At 37.5% G+C, this 22,853-nt stretch overlaps 1 protein-coding gene across 8 annotated transcripts in view; it reads right to left on the bottom strand.

The window, feature by feature from the left end:
* Positions 1 to 6,523: 6,523 nt before the first annotated feature.
* Positions 6,524 to 22,853, bottom strand: part of TRPS1 (transcriptional repressor GATA binding 1) — a 214,593-nt gene continuing 198,263 nt past the window's right edge. For all 8 annotated transcript variants that reach the window (XM_068182644.1, XM_068182685.1, XM_068182701.1 and 5 more), the window contains 2 exons: positions 17,781 to 17,903; positions 6,524 to 12,595 (listed from right to left, as the gene is read on the bottom strand). In XM_068182644.1, the coding sequence (XP_068038745.1) occupies positions 11,534 to 12,595; positions 17,781 to 17,903 (1,185 nt within the window). In that variant the 3' untranslated portion in view covers positions 6,524 to 11,533. The remainder of the gene's footprint in view (positions 12,596 to 17,780; positions 17,904 to 22,853) is intronic.

The following is a 22,853-nucleotide window of genomic DNA, read 5'->3' as shown; positions in this document are numbered from 1 at the left end:
TTCTATGCAGAGGTAAATTATGCAGCAATCAGTGATGATCTGTATGGGGCAGAATGGAATCAAAGGTGAGACTGAGATGGAGAAAGAAGCAGCAAAGGAAAAAACTACGAAGCAAAAAATGTCTACCTAATGAGCAGTAAAAAATGTCTACCTGATGTCTACCTAAAGAGAGGAACCCTTAAATTTTCACCATCCCATTCCCTTTATGTTCTTGTATTCTCTTCTGTAGTGATTTATTTTGGTGAGAAGTCTGCAGTGCTTTGCTCTGGAGTACAAGGGCAGTTTAGCAATGGGTTTTCTACTGGCATGGGCAAAGTAAGTACTTGAGCTAAGCAGTTGGTGGATGTAAGAAAATGTCACTTCTTGTGAGGAAAATGTCACTAGAGTGTAAGGAAAAGCAGACTGTTTGCAGCTGTGCTACTGAAGGACAGTTCAGCCATGGCCACCAGGGGAAGAGGGGAGATCCCTAGCAGCTGCTGGCACAGGGAAAAGAAGGTCTTCAGGGTGTTGCAGCTGCAGTTTTACTCCTTATCCTGTATATAGACCTTGAGCAAAGAATTTCAGTGTTGTGCATAGATGAGAATCTGCTCTAAGCCAGGACCAGTCCAGCCCCCCAGACTGTAAGTTTCTGAACACTTTAGACTGATAACAGCTGCCAAGAAAAATCTCACGCTGCCTTTTTCCAAATCACTGTCTGCTCATTTTACCTCCACTTACCGCTGACACAGGTGTTTTTGTCACTGTGCTGGGAACTGCATCAGGGAATTCATGGGGGTTAAAGTCAACTTTCTGGGGCAAGTGGTAGACACAAATATTTGTGCTAGTAGAGGGAAGAGAGCAGGAGTAGAAGGGAGAGCAGGGCAGATAGGAGTGGGTCTGCAGCTTTTGGCAGGATCTCCAGCTTGCAGTGTTCCTGAAACTGCTGTCTCAGGCAGCTGATGAAGAATGAGAAAAGGCCTTGTCTTACCCAAGGCATGTTCCCAGTAATCAACATCTGGTGCAACAGCAGTCAGATCCAACACTTCCCATAGTCCCTGGAACTTTGTTATCCTTTGTGCCTTGTAAATAGCCTTATGAACTTAGGAATAACATTTAATTCATACATGTTTGACAACTATTAAATTTTGTTGAGGTGTTTTTTTTTTAATTTAATCACATATTTCACTCTTGCTCCATTGATACTTTTTCCAGTCCTCATGTTCCAATTTGAAATTCCAATTTTTTTTTTAATTTTTATTTTATTTTTTATATTTAGGCTTTCTGGTGTTCTGCTGCCAAACATCTTTGTCATCTTAGACTGTATGCAGGGTAAAGCCTCCCCTTTTATGTGTGCCAGTAATCCAGACAGCTCTAGTGTGCTATTCCATGTCTCCTCACCAGCAGCACAATCTCTCCAGGAAACAGAGAAAGCTGGCTTAAGTGCAAACTTGGGCTGTATAGGTAAATCCATCTTTATAATTTTTTCTTCTGTTTAATCTGAAACAATTTATGTAGAAAAGTTAATAGTGTATTTTCCATGAAAAGTTTTTTAATATACTAGTTTGCCTAGTACACAGAGAAGAGGGTTTGCATAATATCATGACTAAAAACATCACAGAAATCTCTGGCTTTAACTTGAAGGTGACATCAGAGAATGATTGAGTGAATCTTCAAAGACAAGAATATGATTGGTTAAAAAGCTACACTTAGATTTTTATTTACTAAATAATTAATGTAGTTCAGGGTCTGTTTGTAGAGTGGCTTGGATGAGAGAGCTAGCAAGAATATTCATTTACATGTGGAACAGACACAAATCAGGATTTTCTACTGTCAAACAAAAAACTTCCTAGAATGAGAGCTGAAATAAAACTTATTAAGTTCTAAGCAAAGCTCATTAAATTGTGTTGAAACAAGTCCTTTTTAAGAAGTGAAGTTTTCAAAACAGCACTGAGGGTTTTTGTGTTAAAAGAAATAATCTTTGTCCTTTTCTGGGCAAGAAGAACTGGGTTGTCTCAGAATTGGTGGTAATCATAGCAGCTTGGAATGGATGGCTATGTTCTGTGCTATGAAACTGGAAGCATGGGAAATTTTATTGTTGTCATTTCTTTAGTCATATTACCAGAAACCAAAGATTTGCCCACAAAATTCATAATATAGGACAACAGAAACTAGGACTGTGATCTATTTGATCAAGTGCAGACATCTGCTATGTAAATATTGTATAGCTCTGTCTACAAACAAGCTAAACAATAGGATCACCACCAACCCAGTAGCAGGAAACATTTCCTTCTTCCTAAAGTCTATGACTATATGCAAGATGGAAATAAAACTGCTTCTGTCTTTACAGCTTATCTAGACAAATACAGCAGACTGCAGGTATCGAAATACTAGGTAAAGCTGTTTCAGCCACCCTTATCAGACAAGGGGAACAAGTCAATGGAAGCAATGACAATACCAGCAAATCAAAAGTGATCAAGGTCATTTTCTGGTCTTAGGAGACTGGGATAGTTCTGCTTGGAAACCTGCTGCTCCCCCAGAATGAGCCCACGCACTGAAGCAATGTGCCAAGTGCCTCAGGATCTATCCCATGGCTCTTGGTGTTTGCTGCTTTGCCTTTAAGGGAATAGCACAAACCATTCCTCCCTCTTCCCCTGGGAATTGCCTCCTCTGTGATAATTCCCCAGCTGTGCACGGGACCTGGTTGGGGGCATGTGCTGGTCCTGGACAAAGCACACTAGGGAATGCTGTAGCCACTCAAATTTCTGGAGTCATTATCCAACCCCTGTGCATGTCCCTGTCTTGATTTATAGAGAAGTTTGCCAGAGTTGTGTTAACAAGTGTAATAGCAACGTCAGTGCATCAGCAGTCTAGCATGTTATGCTTAATGATAGAGGTTAATGTATAATTACTAGGGATATATTGCAGTGAGTTATTATGGAAATATAAATAGATGGAAGAACCTTTGTGCTCCAGTTAAGAGCCACGTGTTTAATGGGGTATTGTGTACTTGCATACAGCTCTGGTCTCAGAGGCCTGTGTATTAGAGAGCTCTTGATATGCTGCACCATTTCCATCTACAGATGAGTTTCAGGTTGTTTTGGCCTTTGTCTCCAAATGCTCCCCACTCTATATACTACACTCATAAGGGAGAAACATAAATTAACTGGATTTGTGAGCATTTATAATCACAAAATTATCTAGGTTAAAAGGGATTTCTGGATATCATCCAGTATGGACCCTTCCAGTGGATGGCTATGAACATCTAATAAGTTCCTGCTCTAAACATTCAACTGACTGTCTCAAGAAAATGAGGATCATATTTTGCATTTATAGTTAGTGTCCAAAGTATTGCAATGTGAATGCCACCCTTAAGGAACATTAACTTTGAAAAATCACCTTACCTTTCTGAAAGGTTTTCAGATCTCTTACTTTCATAGCCTGAAATCTTTTTTTTTTTTTTTTTTTTTTTTTTTTACCAGACTCCAGAAGGGAGGACAATACTTAAATTTGATTAAAAGGGAAAAAATATTCTCATTTTATTTTCAATATATTTTCTTTAAAAAAGTAAATGCAAAGTATGTATCCAGTTCCACACCTTAAAATCATCATTTAGAAAGCCTTCCTGAGCCAGTTCTACACACTTTTATTGTCTTATTTTCTTAAAATAATGCTACAATGAGGAGACAGCTAGCTTAGCTTTATGTAGTGGCTTTGCTTTTTGTGTTACAAGTCATAAAAGAAATTATTTCATTCAGAAATAAGGCCACAGAAGCAGATTTAAGCCATCATCTTTACACAGTGTCATAACCAAAGGTTTTTTGGTTTTCTTAAGTGTATTACTTTCCTATTCTTTTAAATGGTTGTATTTCTTCTCTGGCCAACTCCTCTGACACTGTATCAGCACTGATGGAGCTGTTTGGAGGTGGGTGACGCAACTGTCACTGTATCAATCTCACCATGAAGCTGTCGATTCCACAGCAGCATTTGGAGCTGAATCAGACAGTTCCACTGACATGGCAACCACAATGTGTGAAAGACACTTCAATTCCTTCGGATGTGTAGGAGAGACTTTCATTCACAGAAAGGACCCACTGACACTCTTGTTCTGCACACAAGGATTAGTCAGACTCTTCATGGAAATCAAAGGAAGCTGGTGTCAGTACAAACTCTATCTCCTCCAAGTTTCAGGTGTCCCAACTGTCCAGCCTAATTGCCCATCACAGTTAAACTTCCAGTGAACAGTTTCACTGAGATTCTGTTCCTTGATTTTATATCCCCATTGTCAACAGTCTTATAAAGACAGGTTTGTTTGTGATTTATAAAAAATAAGGTTGTAAGAAAACTAGGCCATTTCTAATAATAGAATACTCTTGAAAGAACCCCACTTTCCCCTCCATATGGAATGAAGCACCCTGCTTTTTCATTCTGTCCATTTTATACTGCATTAACACCTATTCTGATATTTCAGTTTGCTTTTTTTTTTTTTTTTTTTTTTTCATTTTAAACTTCATACATTTATAAATCTCATTGGATAAGGGTCAGAACCTGCTGCTAGCAGATACATTCATTATCTTTTCTATTCTCAGGCTGGCTGAACTTGGCACAACAGAGTTTTAATCTATGTCAAGAGATGACAGTAGTTAAAAGGAAATAATCAAGGACACTGCTGCTAGAACAAGCTTGGCACAAATTTAAACCTTACAGTAGCATATTAAGACCTGATAACTATGTTGGTGTGCACGTATATCAGTTGCTTACTTGTGTAGCTGCTGTTGGATGAGAAAGGCATTAATAATGTAAGTAGACTATACAAATAGTGGAACCACAAATGAACATTTGAGGTCATCAGCTCCTACAATTATGAGCTCAGTTAAGTATCTGGAGATAGAAGTGCACTATTAAACACTTTTGAACTCTGAGTAAAGACATACTGCATTGGTCAGGGATAGTTTTATAGTTATAACAGACATTTGGATTAAATGTTGTTAATCTCAAAATACATTCTTAGAATGTGTAATTTTTAAATTTTACTTCTCTGTACATATATGAACTTTCTCTCTGCATATATGTATATAGAGTTTTATATAATACTTACTTTGGTACAGACACTCTATACCAGTGTAAGAACATATATATATATATACATGTATATAGTCTTACGCAATGCATAGTGACCAGCTTTTGTATGTAGCATCTTTTTCAAAATGCATAGTTGATGTCTCCAAAACTGGTTCTGCTCACATATGAAAGCTTTTTTTTTTTAATATGCTACAGTTATTATTTTTATTAATGTCAGGAAATTAAAAAGAGACTGAAAATGCATAGGGTTTTACATCCAAATTCACTGGAAGAATGAGTCACAGAAGTTATTTTTGGCATGGTGCTTTTACAATTAAGCCCTAACCATCATAAACAGATTTTACCATTTTGCATTACTTTAAAACAATATTCTGTATGAGAGTGAATGAGGTCTCAACCATGGGGATGATAAAAAACCTATGGAGAAAGGAAATTACAGCATAATGGAAATGATGGCTGGAGCCATACCACCCAGATCTGTTCGCTCATCCAAACAGAAATGCCAGGCTGAGTTTATTTGGCCAGTGCTTTGGTTGGGACCTCTGAGGAAACCTCCAAGGTTGCTGAAGGAAGTGGTGGCAGCAACACTGTAGGTGGTATTCTCTGTTCTTGAGTCACCACTGCGTCAATGACCTGTGTGATGGGAGACAGCAGGATTTCCTGAAAGAGCTGTGGCCATGATGTGAAACCACGGTCCTGAGTATCAGGAATTATTTCAACCATCATGAACTTCATATGAGGAGTAGACCTGGTGACCCTGGGAACGTGATCACATTTCAATATCAGCCTTTCTTTCATAATTTCTCCAAATTGTTGAAGTATTTCCTCTTCCTTGGGGCAGGAGAATAAAATCAGTAATGTCATGCCAGGATGATGGAGTACTGAAAAACATTTAGACTCCAATATAAGAGACTTTTACTCAAAGCCTGTCATTAATTTGAATGAGATTTGGATCACATCTAGAGCCCTAAGTACAGAAGGACTGTGACAGGGCTAATGTGTTTTTGAAGGAGCTCTTCCCTTTCTATGCCTTTCCCATCCGAGCAATGCTGGCATTGCCTTTCAGCCATAACCACCAGCCATCACTCAGAGGTGCTGTCAGGCCCCATCATGCTCCCAGAGCAGCCCCACTCCAGACTGTTCTCCTCCCCAACCCCACTGCAGTGTAGTGAGACCATGACATTACCTTCTCCCCAGAAACAACAACGCAAATCTGATTTATAACTGGTGGTAAAACTTTATTATTCAAGTTTAGATGTAACAGACATCTTTGCTGCCTGAAGATTGTTTGCATAAGAAATACACCAAGAACATGTTTGTGAGTAGAAATGAACATGCACTATGAAAACCAAAAAACAAAACAAAACAAAAAAACCCAAAACAAAACAGAACAAAAAACACATCCATGTGTTGTAAGGACAAAACATTAAGAGCCAGCATTCTAGAGTCAAATCAGGGCTACAAGTTTAATGATGGTTTTTAGCAACATGAAGTCATTCTTTATGAAGCAATTTTTTTTCTTTTTTTTTTTTTTTTTCTTTTTTCTCCTGCTGGTGAATTTTCTATAAGCTAAATTTACAATGGCATTTTGAGATGTTTCCTTTTCTCCTGTTCTCCTACACAGAGCTCAGAGGCCAAAATGATAGGAATGGAAAACTGTGATAGCTGTCATGATGTTTTTACTTTACTAAGTATAATTTTACTTTCCTAGTAAAGGAATTTTACTTAGTGTAACAAAGAATCAAATGAAACAGGTATTTATCTGGCTGTCAGCCATTTAATTACTGTCTTTTATCCTCTTAAAGTAAATTGGGGTGTGTGTGATTGCTACACAAGTAGCATCTCCCCAACTGCCAGCTTTCCAGAGTTGGCTGAATGAAATAAAAACTGTGAGGAAGAGGGTAGTGAGCAATCCTATTCTGAGGTGAGAAAATTAAGTAAATAATTTTACTTGAGTCCATCTTAACTTTAGAGAAAAGTTTAGAAGGAATTTCTCACTTATCTATCACATTTGGGATATGCTGACAAATTGCTCACTGCTCTTTGCCAAGCATAACTGTCTCCACAGAAGCAGAAGGAAATATATCTATCCTTCTGGCTGCAAAGAAGTGACCTTCTAATCTCCTTGGCTTTTCCTGACCAGTATTAGGAATTAGCATGTTAAGTCAGCCAAGAAAAGTCAATACAGGAGCAAAAATGAGATTATATTAAGACATACTGGGCAAAAAGCAGATGGTAGACAACATCCTTAGCAGATAAAGAAAGTAGTTGTGACTACGAAACAACAGTGTCCAGTCCAAGGGTGGACTTGAAAGTCTGTCCGTGAACTGAGTACTGATCCACAATTGCCAAATCAGTTTTTCCCACTGCACAATCACTATGTTTCAGCACTGTATACAATTAGCATCAGACAATTGTCCTGCTGCCCCCCTAATTGCAAAAATAATCTATTGCTCACAGGAGACTCACGGTCTCCACCTTTTGAGATGTCTCAATTTTCTCTCCCTTTAAAACTGTCACAATAGAAAACAGTGCCTTTTTTAGGCAAAACCAAGATATGTGCATCCAGTGTCTTTCCCCCTTTCTGGATAGTCCATGAAAAATTAAGGGAGGAGTTTCATCAGCACAGTGGCAATTAGGTGCAACACTTCTTTTGGAAAGCAGTCTAAATTTGGCACCTGAACACAAACTGTGCTCTGGAACATCTTCATCTCCTGCTCCATTGAGGGGGCAGCAGCCATGAAGTGACAGCTTAGAGACAATCTGGTTTGCAGATGATCTCACAGGATGGCTCCATCTATACAGAGAGTTACTGGAAACACTGTGCCTGTTCCACAATCTGATTAGTGACAGGCACCACAAATCCTCTAGTTTTGAAACATCTACTTATTTGGTTGTCCAATTTGAGATACGTTTTAAGATCTTACACTACCATTCCTTTACTAAGAGAAGTTCACCACCTTGAAGCCACTGACAAACTGAGAACAAAGACTGATTGTTTGAAAGTTCAATTTTTAGTGCTGTAAGTTGATTGAAACACAGTGGGTGCAGAAATTGTGTGTGCTAACATTGGTTTTCATCTGAAAGGTATTAGAAAAGATTATTCTTTTCCAGTGTCAGGATTTTTTTATTTTTATTAGTACCCATTGTGAGGGGGTCTGGAAGATGGATGGAGTCACGTCTCTTTTGTTAAGAAACAAAACTGTGCTCCCCCTATCCCAATCAAAGAGAACAGACTACAGCAAAATCCCATTTCTTAAAAAGCAGAAATCTTAGAACATCTCAATATGTCATGGCAAGAACAATGAACTTTTTTTCAAATTTTATTTGCATCGTCTAGGTGTGCAATAGTAACATTCAAAGCTCTGTCTTGTTCTTTGCACTCATAAGATTTCATTTCTCCTCATCCCCAAAACCTGATATGTGTATTTCCTGTTAATTTGCCTCTGCTTCTGAGTTTAGCAAGAAGTGTTATGAAGTTCAGGGTAGTGCTGAAGTCTTACAATGCACATGGCCCTCTAAAATATTTTGCCATGAAGATGCAGCTTCTATCAAAGAAGCCAGAAGAACTGGTACATCTTAAGTGAAGTAAGTCAAACCAGTAACTACTGGAAATCGGCAGGCAGCTACCTTTGAAGCTGATAAAAATCACTGCTTACTGAGTATAACATCTTCCTTGGAAAAGCTGAAAAGGACACACACTGGACCCTGACGTAACGAAACGAGGGCAATCTATTTCAGTCCCCACAGAAAAAAAAAAAAGAAACAGAAAATACCCAACAAAAATAAATCCACAAAAACCAAGTCAGAACTTATTATTGGAGAACAATAGTAAAAACATAACCAGACTTTGTCACTGGTATCAAGCTGGAGATTCATCTAAAAACAGAAGAAGAAGAATGTGGCCCAACGTCCTTTGCTAACCTAGAACACTACTGAAGGGTTACAGAACTCAACCACAGCAGATTGAGCGGGATGTTCCATATGCTGCTCACCAGTAAAGAAGCAATGGGTGGAGCAGGAAGGAATGCAGCCTAATGCTGAACAATAGCTTGTCTGTGCCTAACAAATCAGAGAAACTGTGCAATAATGTTTCACCTCTGTGGAAATATAACACATAAATACTGCCAAGATCAGTGAGACCTTTGGTGATCAACTGTGTAAGTGCCTCTCATGCTTGGTGATGTTTGTTGCCAGCTGCTTTAGGCACATTATTTCTCAAAAGACTATCAAAGTGCTGAATGTTTAGGCCAGTTCCCTCCTGGTTTTTCTTTTGCCAAGCCCTATAAGACATTTCCTATCACCTCTCCTTTTGTTTTCCACCTCCCTATTTATCTGGTTAAGTATCTTAATAAGTGCACCAAATACTAGAAGGGAGAGTGGTGAGACTCAGGTAAGTTAAATACAAGAACTTTTTTTTTTTTCTTTATGATGCTTTAGTTCAATTACATGAAAATCTGAGAAAGGCGGCATGTAAGTGAGATCAGAATAGGACCCTTTACATATAATCTCAAGAGAGGACTTAGTCCAGAGATATTTTTATAGAACATTTTAAACAATAAAATGCATGAATGGAGAAATAAAAGACAACATAATATCAGAAAGACATTTTAAACTTCATTCGCTGCAACATTCATGAACCAGTTGAGCTACACCTGCCATCCAACCATAAGGAACTAAGACCCTGCACTGCGAAAAAGAAACAAACCCAAACAAAACAAAAAAGCAACTGCGTAATATTGTAAAAATGGAGTGCAATGCTACTACAGAATGCAATAAAATATCAGTGCTGCATCGTCAAACAGCACTTATGAAAATAATTTCTGAAATGTTTCTTCTGAAACACAGACAAAGCAATAAAAAGAGGATATATGTTTATCATTTTAAGCATAACAATGTGAGTTAAGAGCTTAAGAATACAAAAGTACTTGGAATGAATAGTGCTACCCTTTTTTCCTAAGTAGGCATAAAAATATTTTCATTTCCTTCTTGTTTTTCATACCATTAATATCAACAAATTTCATTCATTTCATGTTATCGTTTACAACTTTAATGCACACACACAGAAAAAAAGATACCTACTGCAATAGAAATAGTTGCTTCATTACCTTGTTTGCTACATTTGCAAATGTAAACAGCGAGGCAGAGCCAGAACTGACTCTAATGCATGATGGAATATCTTTGTTGCATACGTACACTGTAGAAAATAATTATTCAATATGTCAGGCACCATTATTTGAAATGTAATACATTAATATTTACTAGAAAAATAAGGTTTTTTTCTATTTGTTCTCCCAACTTCTTTAATGAAATAAGTTAATCTGACAGTGCATCCAGTAGCTTGTAATATCTTCTACATCCCTGTGGCAAAACAATAAACTACTGGTTGGGACACTAGAATGAAAATGATTAAAGTCAGTTCTTGTACACCCTTGTAGCAAGCATGGAGGCTCGTCTAACAGCACCTTTAACCAATTATTTAATATTTAGTTATTTAGCCCTATTTCCCTGAGCAGTTATGCTGAGGAGCTTTCCCTTCATGGATAGTTTTTAAAAAGCTTTAAGTATTAAAAAGTACTATGAAGACATTTAATGCTACTTAGCAAAAGCTGGTATAAGTCTACTGAAGGGATTGACTGGTATGTATAGCAATGTTAAGCCTGTGGAGAAGTAACCTTAGACTTTAAGGTTTAGAAATGTAATATATTAAAAATATATTAAAATAAAATACAGCAGGTTACCTTATTCTATGCAAATTAAACCTGGAATGTGGCTTCTGTATTAGAGAATTCACTTGCACAAAATGGTTTTCCTAGACTAAAGTGTGCCAGAAAGAATGTAGTGATAAAATGGTAGCTAAAAATCAGCTGAGTCTGAGAAACACATATATGACATTGCTGCCAAAGCTCTGAGGACAATGTGATCCCAAGGCATGTTGTAGGGCAGAAACTTGCCCAAATTAAAGAAAAGAAAATGACTTTTTAACTCTGTATATTTAACATGTCTAGTTCTTATATACAATGTGCATATGTTCACTACACCCCTGCAGCAGTATATACATATACACATCTTTGCACTCTTGCCAGTTATGTCTCTTACACAACAGCAAAGGTATTAATTGTCCAGTAAAATTTTCTCAAGGTTATTCGGCATGATTCACTGCATTCTGGCTAGCTTTGGTGGGCCATGTCCCACTGAATTATCTTCCTCCCCTTCTGGCCACCATCCAACTGTTCTTTTTTCTTGGTAACCCACTCATTTAAAAAAGAAAAAAAAAAAAAAAAAAGAAAAAAAAGGGGAAAAAAGGAAAAAAATAAAGAAGAAAAAGGGAAAAACAGAAAATAACAAGGGATTTAATATTGGATAAGGCATGCTCTCTATATGAAGTGCTTTATAGGTCTTCACAAGACATTACAAGCTATTGAATTCCCATCAAGGAAACCTATTTCTGTTTAATTGTGCTAAGTGCTAAGGTTTACTCTTTAGGTTTTCCATTCTTTTCAGCTTGTGCATTGTTCCTGTGTAGGCCCCTCTGGATGTGAGTTGTGAAGTCATACTTGTCCGTGCAAAGATGCTGGCATATGCTGCACTGGAAAGGTCCACTGTCACCATGGCAACTCATATGCAATGCATACATCACTTCATCCAGAAAGACAATGCCACAGTGCACACACTTGGTAGAAAGTTCATCTTGAGTACTTTTATCAACTTTCTCTGTTTTTACTACATTCAAGGGACCTTCATTTTTTACATTTGGTGGTGCCTTACTCTTTTCCTTGGAGGCACCATTTGCAGTTGGCCCAGGTCTGGAATGCTTTATCGCCAAATCTAGAGGAATGTCATTGTCTGATCCGACAGCTGAAAAATGAGGAGGCAGATTAAAGGTGGGATAAGGCACATAGTTTTGGCAAGGATTTGGTAGGCCAGGCACATGACTCAAGTAGTGTGGATTCCCAGGAACAGACAGCTTATATTTACTCCAGAATCTCAGCCAGTCAGCTTCACTCTGAAAGTCATTGTGTACAAACGGAAGTCCAAAAAGTGGGTACTGGTATTTTTCAATAGGGCTTCCAGGTGGAGAATAGTTTGGATGTTTCACAGGTCTCATGTATTTTTCTATCGGGCTGCCTCTCTCTGAGCTTCCTTTCCCTTCTGATATCGATGAACTGTTTCCTGGGTCTCCAGTACTTTCCTGAGGACTTTTTATCTGAATGTGCAAAGGTTGCATCCTTTTGTGAATATCCAGAGTTTGGCTGACCAATATTGGCTGCTGAGCAGAATGGCTTTTAGTCAATGAACCTGGGGCCTCGTATTTACTGAGGCTGGGAAGTTGAATTTCTCTCTGATGACCTTCAGGTAAATGATCCTCTGACCTCCTCTCTAAGGGGCTTCCATTGACTTGCTCCTCACTGCTACCCCTCTGCTGTTTGTTTAGCTGCTCAGCCTGAAGTGCCTCCGGGTTAAGGCGCTTTCTTGTTCGTCTCCTAATGATCTGTTCACCATTGTTCTGTTTAATGATGTTTAAAGGCCTGGGAGTCTGCATGGAACACACAGAGAATGAACAAAAGGAAAAAAGAAAGACACATTAAACAAATCTCTGAGACCACGCTCATGCAAATTTATCTTTTCTTTTGTGAAGAACTGTCTTACAACAGTGTTACGGGAATGACCAAATTTCAATCCAAATGCTGGTTCATGGCCCCTCATGCTGAAAGTAAACTATAAAATGGCTTATTTTATCCACCTGAGACAACTCTCTTTGACATCCTGTACCTATTTACTTAAAAAGGCATGAAGTATCCAAGCTGTCAAACCATTTATTACCTCTTACTCCTAAAAATTTCTGGGGAGACATGTTGAAAGTGGGTGCTGAGAGCTGGGGGTGAGGTGAGGGAGATGCAAGGCCCTGTGCACTAGTGCTGTTCTGTGCACTTTGCCACCAGAGCTGCTCTTGGGCAGGGGATTGCACAGCTCCCACTGGGACAAGAACTTACCTTCATATTCACCCTGCTCTGACATGGACAGAAACCACAAGCACACACAGGGCACACAGCAAAAGGGCTGCAGGTCCTCTGTGTGCTGAGTGGGAAGATGGTGGCCATAAAGGGACTAAGAAAGATGGAGAAGAAAGCCCAGGAAAACTATGCACCAAAAGGTCTGCCTCTTCTTTGGTATCAACTAGCCCTCCTTCACCCCAGCTGCATTGCTTTCTAAGTGTTACTGATGTGCTACTAAGTCATGAGGGAGAAAAGGCATAGGGCAAAAGGGATCTGTAAAGAAATAAGCATCACAAAGAGGCAGAGGGAAGAACCAAGTGAGGACTTCTGTTTTCATTTGGTACTACCCCACACCAGCTCATGTTAAGTGGCCTTTTTAGAGAAGTGAAAATACCTTTGTGTGGAAAACAAAAAAAAATGGTACAAGGAAGGACAGCAGTTAGGTTTCCTTTAAAAGCTCCTCAAGAGAAAAGCAATGGTATCTGAATGAAAAATGGTGCTGCACTATCAGTATGTTTCTCTACTGGGAAGATGGTTGAACAACAAAAACTACCTAAAAGTCATTCAGTTTGGTGTGTTGGCAGCTGACATTTTTCTTCCCAAAGGCATATAATCCTCTTTTGGTTGGAGGCCAGAAAAGTGCCCTCCGCCCCAGTATTCTACTCATATATTTATTTAGAAATTTTAACATTGTTTTTAAAAGCAGATTTAATTTTGGCTTACAGTCAATATCCAAAGTAATCTGTACCTTGAATGTAACTAAATTTTTAATATATTCATAATTTCAAGCTAATATGAAAACATCCAGAGCTGGAAGAACACCCATTCTATTATTTGCAGAGATTTAGTCGCTCTCTTGAGTTGCCATATTCCTCTCCTTTCACTTACTTATTTTCCCTCAGTTGGGTTACTCTTAATGGTTAACTACACTTTAGATAGTGCAGCTATTTTTTAGGATTTTACTTTCTGCTAAAATGCTGAATCAGAAGTATATACACACTTTGATTTACATTTTTAATAAGAGAAATTTAAACTTGGCAGAAAAACAGCACCTGAACCAGCCTCCTCATGCAGATCAAAGGTGAGACAGAACTGTGTTAAAAAATTACATTTTCTATGTAAATTCTATTCAGATAAAGATTATAGTTTGACCAATCAATAGCAAATTAATATGCACAGGCATATACTTTTTATTATAAGGTCTGTATAATTTCCTTGCCTTTTTATAACAACTGTAACTCAGATGCTTTGTGAGATCTTACAACTTTGTTGTTGCTTTTATGAAATTCTAAACACTACAGACCATTTTTATATGGCTTTCAGACAACTCTCCAATATTTTGGAAATGCTTTTAGTTTTACTTTTCATGCTACAGGTAGGAAGTCTGATTAAGGAAGTAGTTGAAAAAAACATCTTCCTACACAAGATTAGGGACCCTCACACACCTACTTGAGGCTCCAGCTATTCAAAGTTATTGTAGGTTCAACTTTAAAATTCTTCAGCTTGCCAATGACAGTGCTCATCTGATTAAACCAGTCCTTAGATGATTAAAATGTACTCTTTAGTGGTGTAAATCTACTAATTTTCCTTATTCATAGTAGTAAGGTGCAAATAAAAATATCCTGTATTTGGTTACAACCAAGGCAAATAGAAAATGTTAAGGTCACTTCTTGATTTTCAGTGGCACATTAAATTTAGAATACAGTGGAAACATTACCAGAACTTTACTTTTAAAATTACCTATGTCAGATCCTTAATTATATGTTAGACATAATATATTGAAGATGATCACAAATATTTCTACCATCTCTGTATCAATTGGCAATCTCCCCACTCCAATAATATGAGTAACTGAAAAAAATAAAACAAAAAATTCAACAAATGCTTCAATAAATTATTGTGATGAAATTTCTCAAATTCCATGGGAAAGTGGATCCTCCTCTAGACTAACCCTAGAATATGCTGCAATTCTTCACTGAATTAGTCCAAGGAGATTGTCAAGGAATCACCATGGAACAAAATGTAGTGTTTCATTACCAAGTTCAAGCTATTTACAAATGAAGGACAGCACCACAATAATAATGGTCAAATTCAACAATGGTCAACAGTGCTGACTCTGGGGAGACAGCAAATATGAATATTGTGTATATGTTTGCATTTTTTCCCTAAAACATACATATGATGCATTTTTTTCACTAAAACTATTTTAATAATAGACACTTGGATTATAATTACACTTTTAAAAATATATTTGATTGCATTAAAGGAGAGAAATGTGAAAAATGTTTCAAGTTTAATGTCAATTACCCCTTAGATAGATGGAACATTTTTGAAAACACACTGAAAAATTATTCACGGGTATCATAGAAATAGAAATGCAACTTATAGCAGAAATCACTACCACGTTAACATTTGTCAGGCACTATCACCTAGTAGTATCTGATAGATCAGAGATTTTTCTTCTTATTAAATGAAAGTGAAAAAGGGACCCTAGGCTTGAATCAGTGAGGATAGTAGTGTTAGATGGTAATAATCCAATCAAAAGCGAGCTAAGAAATGTGCAAACTACTACAGGTGAGTTTTACTCAGCAGTGTAGCATAATTTAGATGAACAGGGATCTTACAGACGGGAATTCTATTCACTCGATTTTTTATAGTTTTAGACATTTCCCTAATAACTGCATCATCCTGGACCCCTTAATTCAAAACTATGTGTCCAATACATGACACATACTGTAATTTTTCCTGAACAGACAGGCAGACAGATAAAAGAAACATTCATCTTTCTGGTGTCCACCTAAAGAGCATCCTTTTGCATGGGATTGTCTCAAAAGGTGTCCCAAACGAGAGATTTGTTGGATTATTTCAGACTCCTACTTACAAAGGAGTTGCTATCATACCACAGCACAGTAAGGCTTAATGAAATTCTTTTCATTTGTTTGGTCAAAGTTCAATTGAAGACATTAATGTCAAATGTCCACTGAATGGCAGCTTATTGCCATGCTTAAACAGTGGAGCTTAGAGATGGTGCCAGCTTCTTGCTTTTGAGATGCATAAAATAAACTTTGACACTGTATTTCTAATAAATGTTGCTGGAAGTACACTAGTTCTTTCCTACTGGTTCATAAGGATGTTCCAAGTTGTGCTTGAATTCAAAACTGATTCTTGTAGCTTTTATCTATTCAAAAAGTTATGCTGAAAATCATGGTAAGATCCAACACTACAGCTGAGAAAAGTATACTTAAAAAAAGGAAAATAGAGTCGGCAAATGGAATTTCTACAAATAACCAGACTCAAATATCAAATAAAAAAACCAAACTGTCCTTCTTAAAATCTTTGTGGATGTTCACCGCTAATCAATTTCCTTAAAGTAGATATTCTATCTACAACTTTGAGAGGTGTCCAAGAAGATGATACCTGGAGCAAGACCCAGCCAAGATGCTGGACAAGACCATGCATTAGTCCATCTTCTTAGATATTACTGGCCTGATTGGGCTATTCTGGGCCTTAAAAACAGTGAGTGACCCCAGAATGACACAGATGGCAAACAGAGCCAACCCCTCAGACTGGTGATGGTCACGCTGCTTTTGAAATTTTTTTTTTTTTTTTTTTTTTTTTTTTTTTTTTTTTTTTTTGTTCTAGTAAATGGGCTGGTTTGGCAGGATGTTGCATAAACAGGATTATTGTATGAGCAGTAGACAAGACCACTGAGAAGCTTATGTCTCAAATTTAATTTCTGGAAAGCATTTTAAAAAATGCATACTCTCAGTTACCACATTTATATCTAAGCTAGGCTCTAAGCCTGATCTGATACACTGCCCTGGCAAACTCCCAAAGACTACCTCGGTCTCCATTTCTGAATAATAGTAACACTTTTTAATTTCATAGGAATGCTGTAAAAAATAATTAATTAGTCACCTGACTCTCCTACTTGTGCCTATTAAAGTCAGCAAGGATAATATTTAACCAGTGGGTCTTAACCTAAAAGATTCCATGCATTTTGGCACTGATCCAAGGAACAGTTCAGCACGGCTTTCCTGGACCTGGACCAGAGCATTCAATATCTTTCAGGATCAAGTCAAGTGTCAATAAGATGAAAAGCAATATAGACAGACCATGATTATTATTTATTCCCTGACTGATCCTGAGGGCTGGTGAATCTTCCCCTCAGCACGTGTTGAGTGCCTTTAAGTGAATAGCTTCCTTGTTGAGATATTTATCTTCCAGCAGACTTTAAGAACTGTAGAAAAAAGAACACAAAACTCCACCACCCTATATCTCCAGGAAATTTGCTATCAAGAATAGAGGCAAAAGATGTCAAAGTACACAAAAACTGTTTCAAGAGATATTTTAATATAGATGTGATGTCTAATTTCAAGAATTTTGGTTTTTATTATAAGGACTCTAGAATTTAGAGAGCTTTCAGCACAATATCTTAGATGCATGGAAAAGCAATTCCCAGTAAAGAAATAATTTTCTCCTTATTTTGTATCAAAATAATTAAATGCATCACTGGTGATCTCAAACACATCTACTCACAGCATCCCAGGCTGTTTCATAATGAATCACAACTGATCCCAAAGTGACCATTCTGCAAAATCCTGTTAGGAAATTAACTGCAGGCCAGGGAGTGGTACTAATCACACAACCAGGCAAGACCACAGCTGCCCAGCTTAGCTGTGCAGCTCTTTTTTCCTACTGAACAAACCGGTAAGTTCTTCCTACCGAGTGGAGCTTCTGGTAGAGGCCACACGCGTTGCATACATATCCACCATTTGCATTCTTTCGCCAGAGAGAGGTCTTTGTGGTCAGGCAATTGGCACAGAAAACACCCGAGCCTCTACGTCTCTGAAACAGGGAAGAAAAAGGGAAAAAAAACAGGTCAGAGGTGAGTCACATGAGCTGTGGAGTTAGGACAAATCAACACAGGAGTTTTGTCTCTAGACTGGCAACAATGACAGTATAAAACCACACTGCCCATAATGAGGTCAGGTTCAATTGTGCTTAATAGGCACCACTGATTTTCATTATAATTAACCCCAGAGTGATGGATGAGGTGTGTGAAACACCAAAGCCTTTTCAGAATAACAACTTTAACTTTTTGAACTTCAGGTTTTCTGCATTTAATGATGGTTTCTAAACAGCAAATTCTGAAAAAAAACCCTTGGAAGCTGACAGAACATTCTGTAAACTCTCCTGGTTTCACAACAGATTATTTCTTTTTAGCTAGCTCTATTTAAAAGTGTGATTGGTAACAAGAATTCTGAAACACCACCAGTCAATTAATTACAGTTTGTACCTGTGTGATACTAATTCCATTAACAGAGATTATATTTGAATACATGATACAGTCTTTTCCACTTATTTCTGAAATCAGTATAAGCTACCATACAATCCTGCAGCCCACTATGAACAAATAAAAGTACAGTATTCTTGAATGAGACCTGTTCTGAACTTCATTTGAAGCCCCAGAAAACACTGTCTCATCAACAGATAGATTTATTTATATTATTTTACTCAGGTGAAGAAGGCCACAGTGAAGCTTCACTAAATACAAACTGATTTTAACCAGACTGAGCTGTGCATTCATCAGCTTTCATAATGATCCAGGAATATTTAAAAGTAGGCATGTTTATGATTATTGCTCATTAAATTTTTTCTATGGAGTAATGATTTCATTAAACTTCTCATTTAAACAAAAGTCAGGCTGTGTTTGTGGGCCCAAATACTAATAAGCAGGAAATGGAATTCTTTTGCTGAGAAGAAAATCTGAATTTTAACTCTGTTCCCTTTTATCAAAGGGAAAAAACGATCAGTAGAAAACCTTCAGAATGAGTGAGAACAGAGAAAACAGTCTGAGTGAAAACTAATTTTATCATAAATTAAAAATTACTAACACTACAAGTAAAAATTTCAGGGTTTCATAAAATTTAAGTAATTTATTTAACTTTAGTTCATACTGAAGAAAACTGGTGGTCATGCCAAAAAAATACAATGGTTATAATTGTACTCTGATACATTTCAAATGGAAAGCTTTCTGCAGACATAATTTTGGCTTCAAGACTGGAACACTTTCTTGGCATTGAAAGGGCATTTGATTCATCGGGTGTTTCACAATGTATCACTAAAAAGACCTGGTGAGCAGCCAGTTCCCTATAGGGTAATTTTTCCATCCAGATGCAAGTGCTATCAGAGGCCCTCGTCAGCTAAACTAATTATGATCTTGCATTTGCTGATGCCTGCTCACTCTAACGTTCGACATCCTCCATTAATCATCAATACAAGGAAAATGAATGAAACGTAAAGAAATGAGGGCTGGTAAGCTGCACAGCCATAAAAATCTGAAATGAGTGCAATAATTTAACAAGATTGGGGAAATGTTTTTAGTGAGCACAAAGTCAGGCTAACAATTGCCCTTTTAAACCAAGAGCACAATTTCATTTGTAGAGCAGGTTGTGGTACTTTAAAGTGATACAATAAAATCCAGATTGTCATCAAGATAATCTCTCTCTCACCCCCATATATCATCTCCTATTTTGTCTCTTAAATCAGATGAAGTAGTATATGACATTTTTCTCAATGTAGCTAAGGGGAGAACTAAATGGTAGTTGATGTCCTTCAGCAAACATCTAACTAGTTGTGCATATAAGATGCAGCTCGCCCTGGAAAGGTGCGCTCGTCTGCAAGTATATTGAAGGTCCCAATTCTTTTTGTGGCTGGATATCCTCAATCAGCTTCACCTGGCTGCTGAAATATTTTCCATCAGAGTATAATAAAAGTCTCACTAGACTAATCCCAATTTGGTCCACTTGGAGGGTGAGAAGTTTCCAAGCGGAAATGACTGTATATGGCCAGGATTCAGCTACAACTGCAGAACTGTTCCTTTTCATTCCTACTTCTTGTCTGTTGGCCTATAGTTTCTTGGTGTTCTGTATTAACCAAGTGGAGTCTTAATCTGAGTCAGTCTTTCCACCGTTTTGTTTCTGTTTGTGTTCCCTGAGTTTGGGAAATACCCTCTACAAAGTCATGAAAGACTATTAAAACATGGAGAGAGCAGTCTAGTTTGTATGCTGCATTTCTACACACCTGAAGGGGAAGAGAAGGCAGTCACACAGAAATTTTCATTAAATGCAATGGAGCTAGTATATCTATAAAACATTGACAAAAGCAACTCATTTTTCTCTCTTTTCTAAAGAAAGATCTGATTCAACTGGGTATTAGTTGCAATGAAATTGTACAATGACTACAGCTGACAGCAGCCTACAAAATAGATAATAGTAGCTGTATGTATTAAAATCCTATACCTCTGCTTATTCACTACTTACAAATATTTATCTGTTTAAAATTTCAAGTAGTCAAGCTAAACATCCTTTCCTAAATTTAATGCAAAGTATGTAAATTCCTCTTTTAGCTGTTCTAAGTATTGCATCTTATCTTTCTTTACCTTCTCTTATTTCTGTACTATTTAAGGACCTTACAGGGTAATCAACATTGATTATTTCAGTACTGAAGTTTTCAATATAGCTTACATATACTAATAAATGAAGGATTGAAACATCTCTGGAAAAACTTAAATGCTGCTACTTTGTTGAGCATTTTGGTTGCAAAACAGCTATTTAGAGTGGGGACACACAGCATTAGAATGGATTTCCTGCCACAAAACAGGACTATGGCAGAATTGGACTAAAGATTCTTGACTCTCAGATGCTACTAACCACAGAATGGACCTGCTTGTCAAAATACACCTCAGAAATTTTGGTGTCTGCAAGAAAAAAAATGGAGGGCTTTTTTAAAAGCCTGCAATGTAGTAACCTTATTATCTTAAACAAATAGTTTCTTAAAAAGAAAAACAACAAAAACCTAGGCCTTTACTTCTCATATACCAAGTTTTCTAAGTTATTGGTCAGCAGAATTATTTAAATTTTTTGTTGCTAAATGTTCATTAGCAATTCTGCTGTTAGTCATGGTACTTCTGCATGGGTCTGTTTGGCTTTGACTACTCATCACTTGAACTCGTCAATAATACTGGCCAATATTGCTGCTTTTCTGGGTAGTCTTGCAAAGAAACAGGTACTTGAGCTCAAATTCAGCAAAGCCTGGGCAGCAGCTATGGCCCACAGCCCCAATAAAACCCAGCCATGGGCTCAAGTGCTCTGCTAAGCACCAACACTACTATTCTCAAGAAATATGTTAGAGAACTGTTGCTCTCCTTCTAATGTGATCTTACCACAGTTAATTTCTTAAATCAGCATAGTAAATGCAGGTCAGCATGACTAGTCATGAGAGATTCTGAGCCACAGATAAAAAGGTTTCAGTCTGTGATCAATGCCACTAGCACTAGCTGGAGTTATCAATGAGAATGTCATGTACATCCTTGGAAGAATAAGCCAAAAAGGTCTAAATAACTAAAATATGTATCTACTAAGTCAAGCTTTAATCATCTGGGACCTTACAGCCACTACATTACAATCCCAAATCCTGAAGGGGCCAGTGCAGAGAAAAGCCTGTCTCTATTTCCATTCCAGTTCCGAGGTCTGGGTGTTTAATATCACAGTTGTCTCAAATCACATTAGGCTGAAATTTGGCGTATGTTTTTGTCCGCCCAGATGTAACTTTTTTTTTTTTTCTTTCTTGGTACTGAAAAAATTATTTAAATCAGTTCAGCTGTTTATAATTTGGAGATTGGCCAAACTGGGGGGTGGGTGGAGAGGAGATTTCAAGTTTTTCAGATAACCTTCTAACAAATCTACAGTCAGAGTGGCTTTGCTCTGGGGAAAAAGAAAGTATGCACACATTTTAGTGCAGTAGTAGCAAAGGAACAAGTGGATTATTATTTTTATGTAGCTAACATGAAAATTTGTAATTATTCACTAAATATGTCTTGCAGACCTCTCTATTAACTGTTTCCCCTCAGTAAGAACCATGATGAAAGCATGTAATTGCATAACAACCCTTGATATGCAGAGTATTTACTCACATTTTTTATGGTTTCATATCTTGACCATTTCAAATTGAACAAGTCTGAAACTTGGTATATACAGCGTCAAGCTCGAATGCCTATTTTTTTTTTTAACTCCTTAGATGATTTTCACTAGCTACCAATACTTCATTGAAGCAAGGCAATTATCAGTAGTCCTTTCTACTAAGCAATAAACCAGCAGAGAATATGACAACAAGTGATTCATTCAGGTGTCTTGCCAGGCTCTTCTTCATAAAAACTGCTTTCGATTATAAGAGATTGACTCAACAGTTCACATGATTCCAAACTTTGTAGCCATGCAGAATACTTATGCTTCACATTATGCAAAAAGTATTTCATAATGTACAGAACTTTCAGGGTATTTTCCAGTGGAAGTTCATGTAGCAAAATATATCCTGTAAGAGCAAAGCCAAAAACACTGCTCAGGAACTGTGACTTTTTAGCTAGCTAGACTAAGCAATGGTGCCTGACACTCTGCTAGTGCCAAATACATCCTGTTTTCAAAATTTCTGCCAGAAGATGCTTTTAGAAACTCAAATAGGCTCCACAAGCAGCAGCCAAGGATTTTTCTTACATCACCCTCTTTGTTTTGGACACAACAAAACTTGTCTTATTGCTGATTACTTTCACTTCCCCAAAAGAAAATGATGATATGATGAGGACTGTGTGGATTTTTTACCATCTCTGTCCTCCCTAATGTGCCAGAAACAGAGCACACTGTTAATCATGGCTCCAGAACATGAGGTGCAGTGAAATCATAAGTGTTGCCCAGGAATAAGCATGTGTCTGACCCATTTCCAATGATGAAGTCGGGGAAT

Source organism: Anomalospiza imberbis, chromosome 1, assembly GCF_031753505.1.
Source record: "Anomalospiza imberbis isolate Cuckoo-Finch-1a 21T00152 chromosome 1, ASM3175350v1, whole genome shotgun sequence".
Classification (NCBI taxonomy): domain Eukaryota; kingdom Metazoa; phylum Chordata; class Aves; order Passeriformes; family Viduidae; genus Anomalospiza; species Anomalospiza imberbis.
This window is presented reverse-complemented; position numbering and strand designations above follow the sequence as displayed.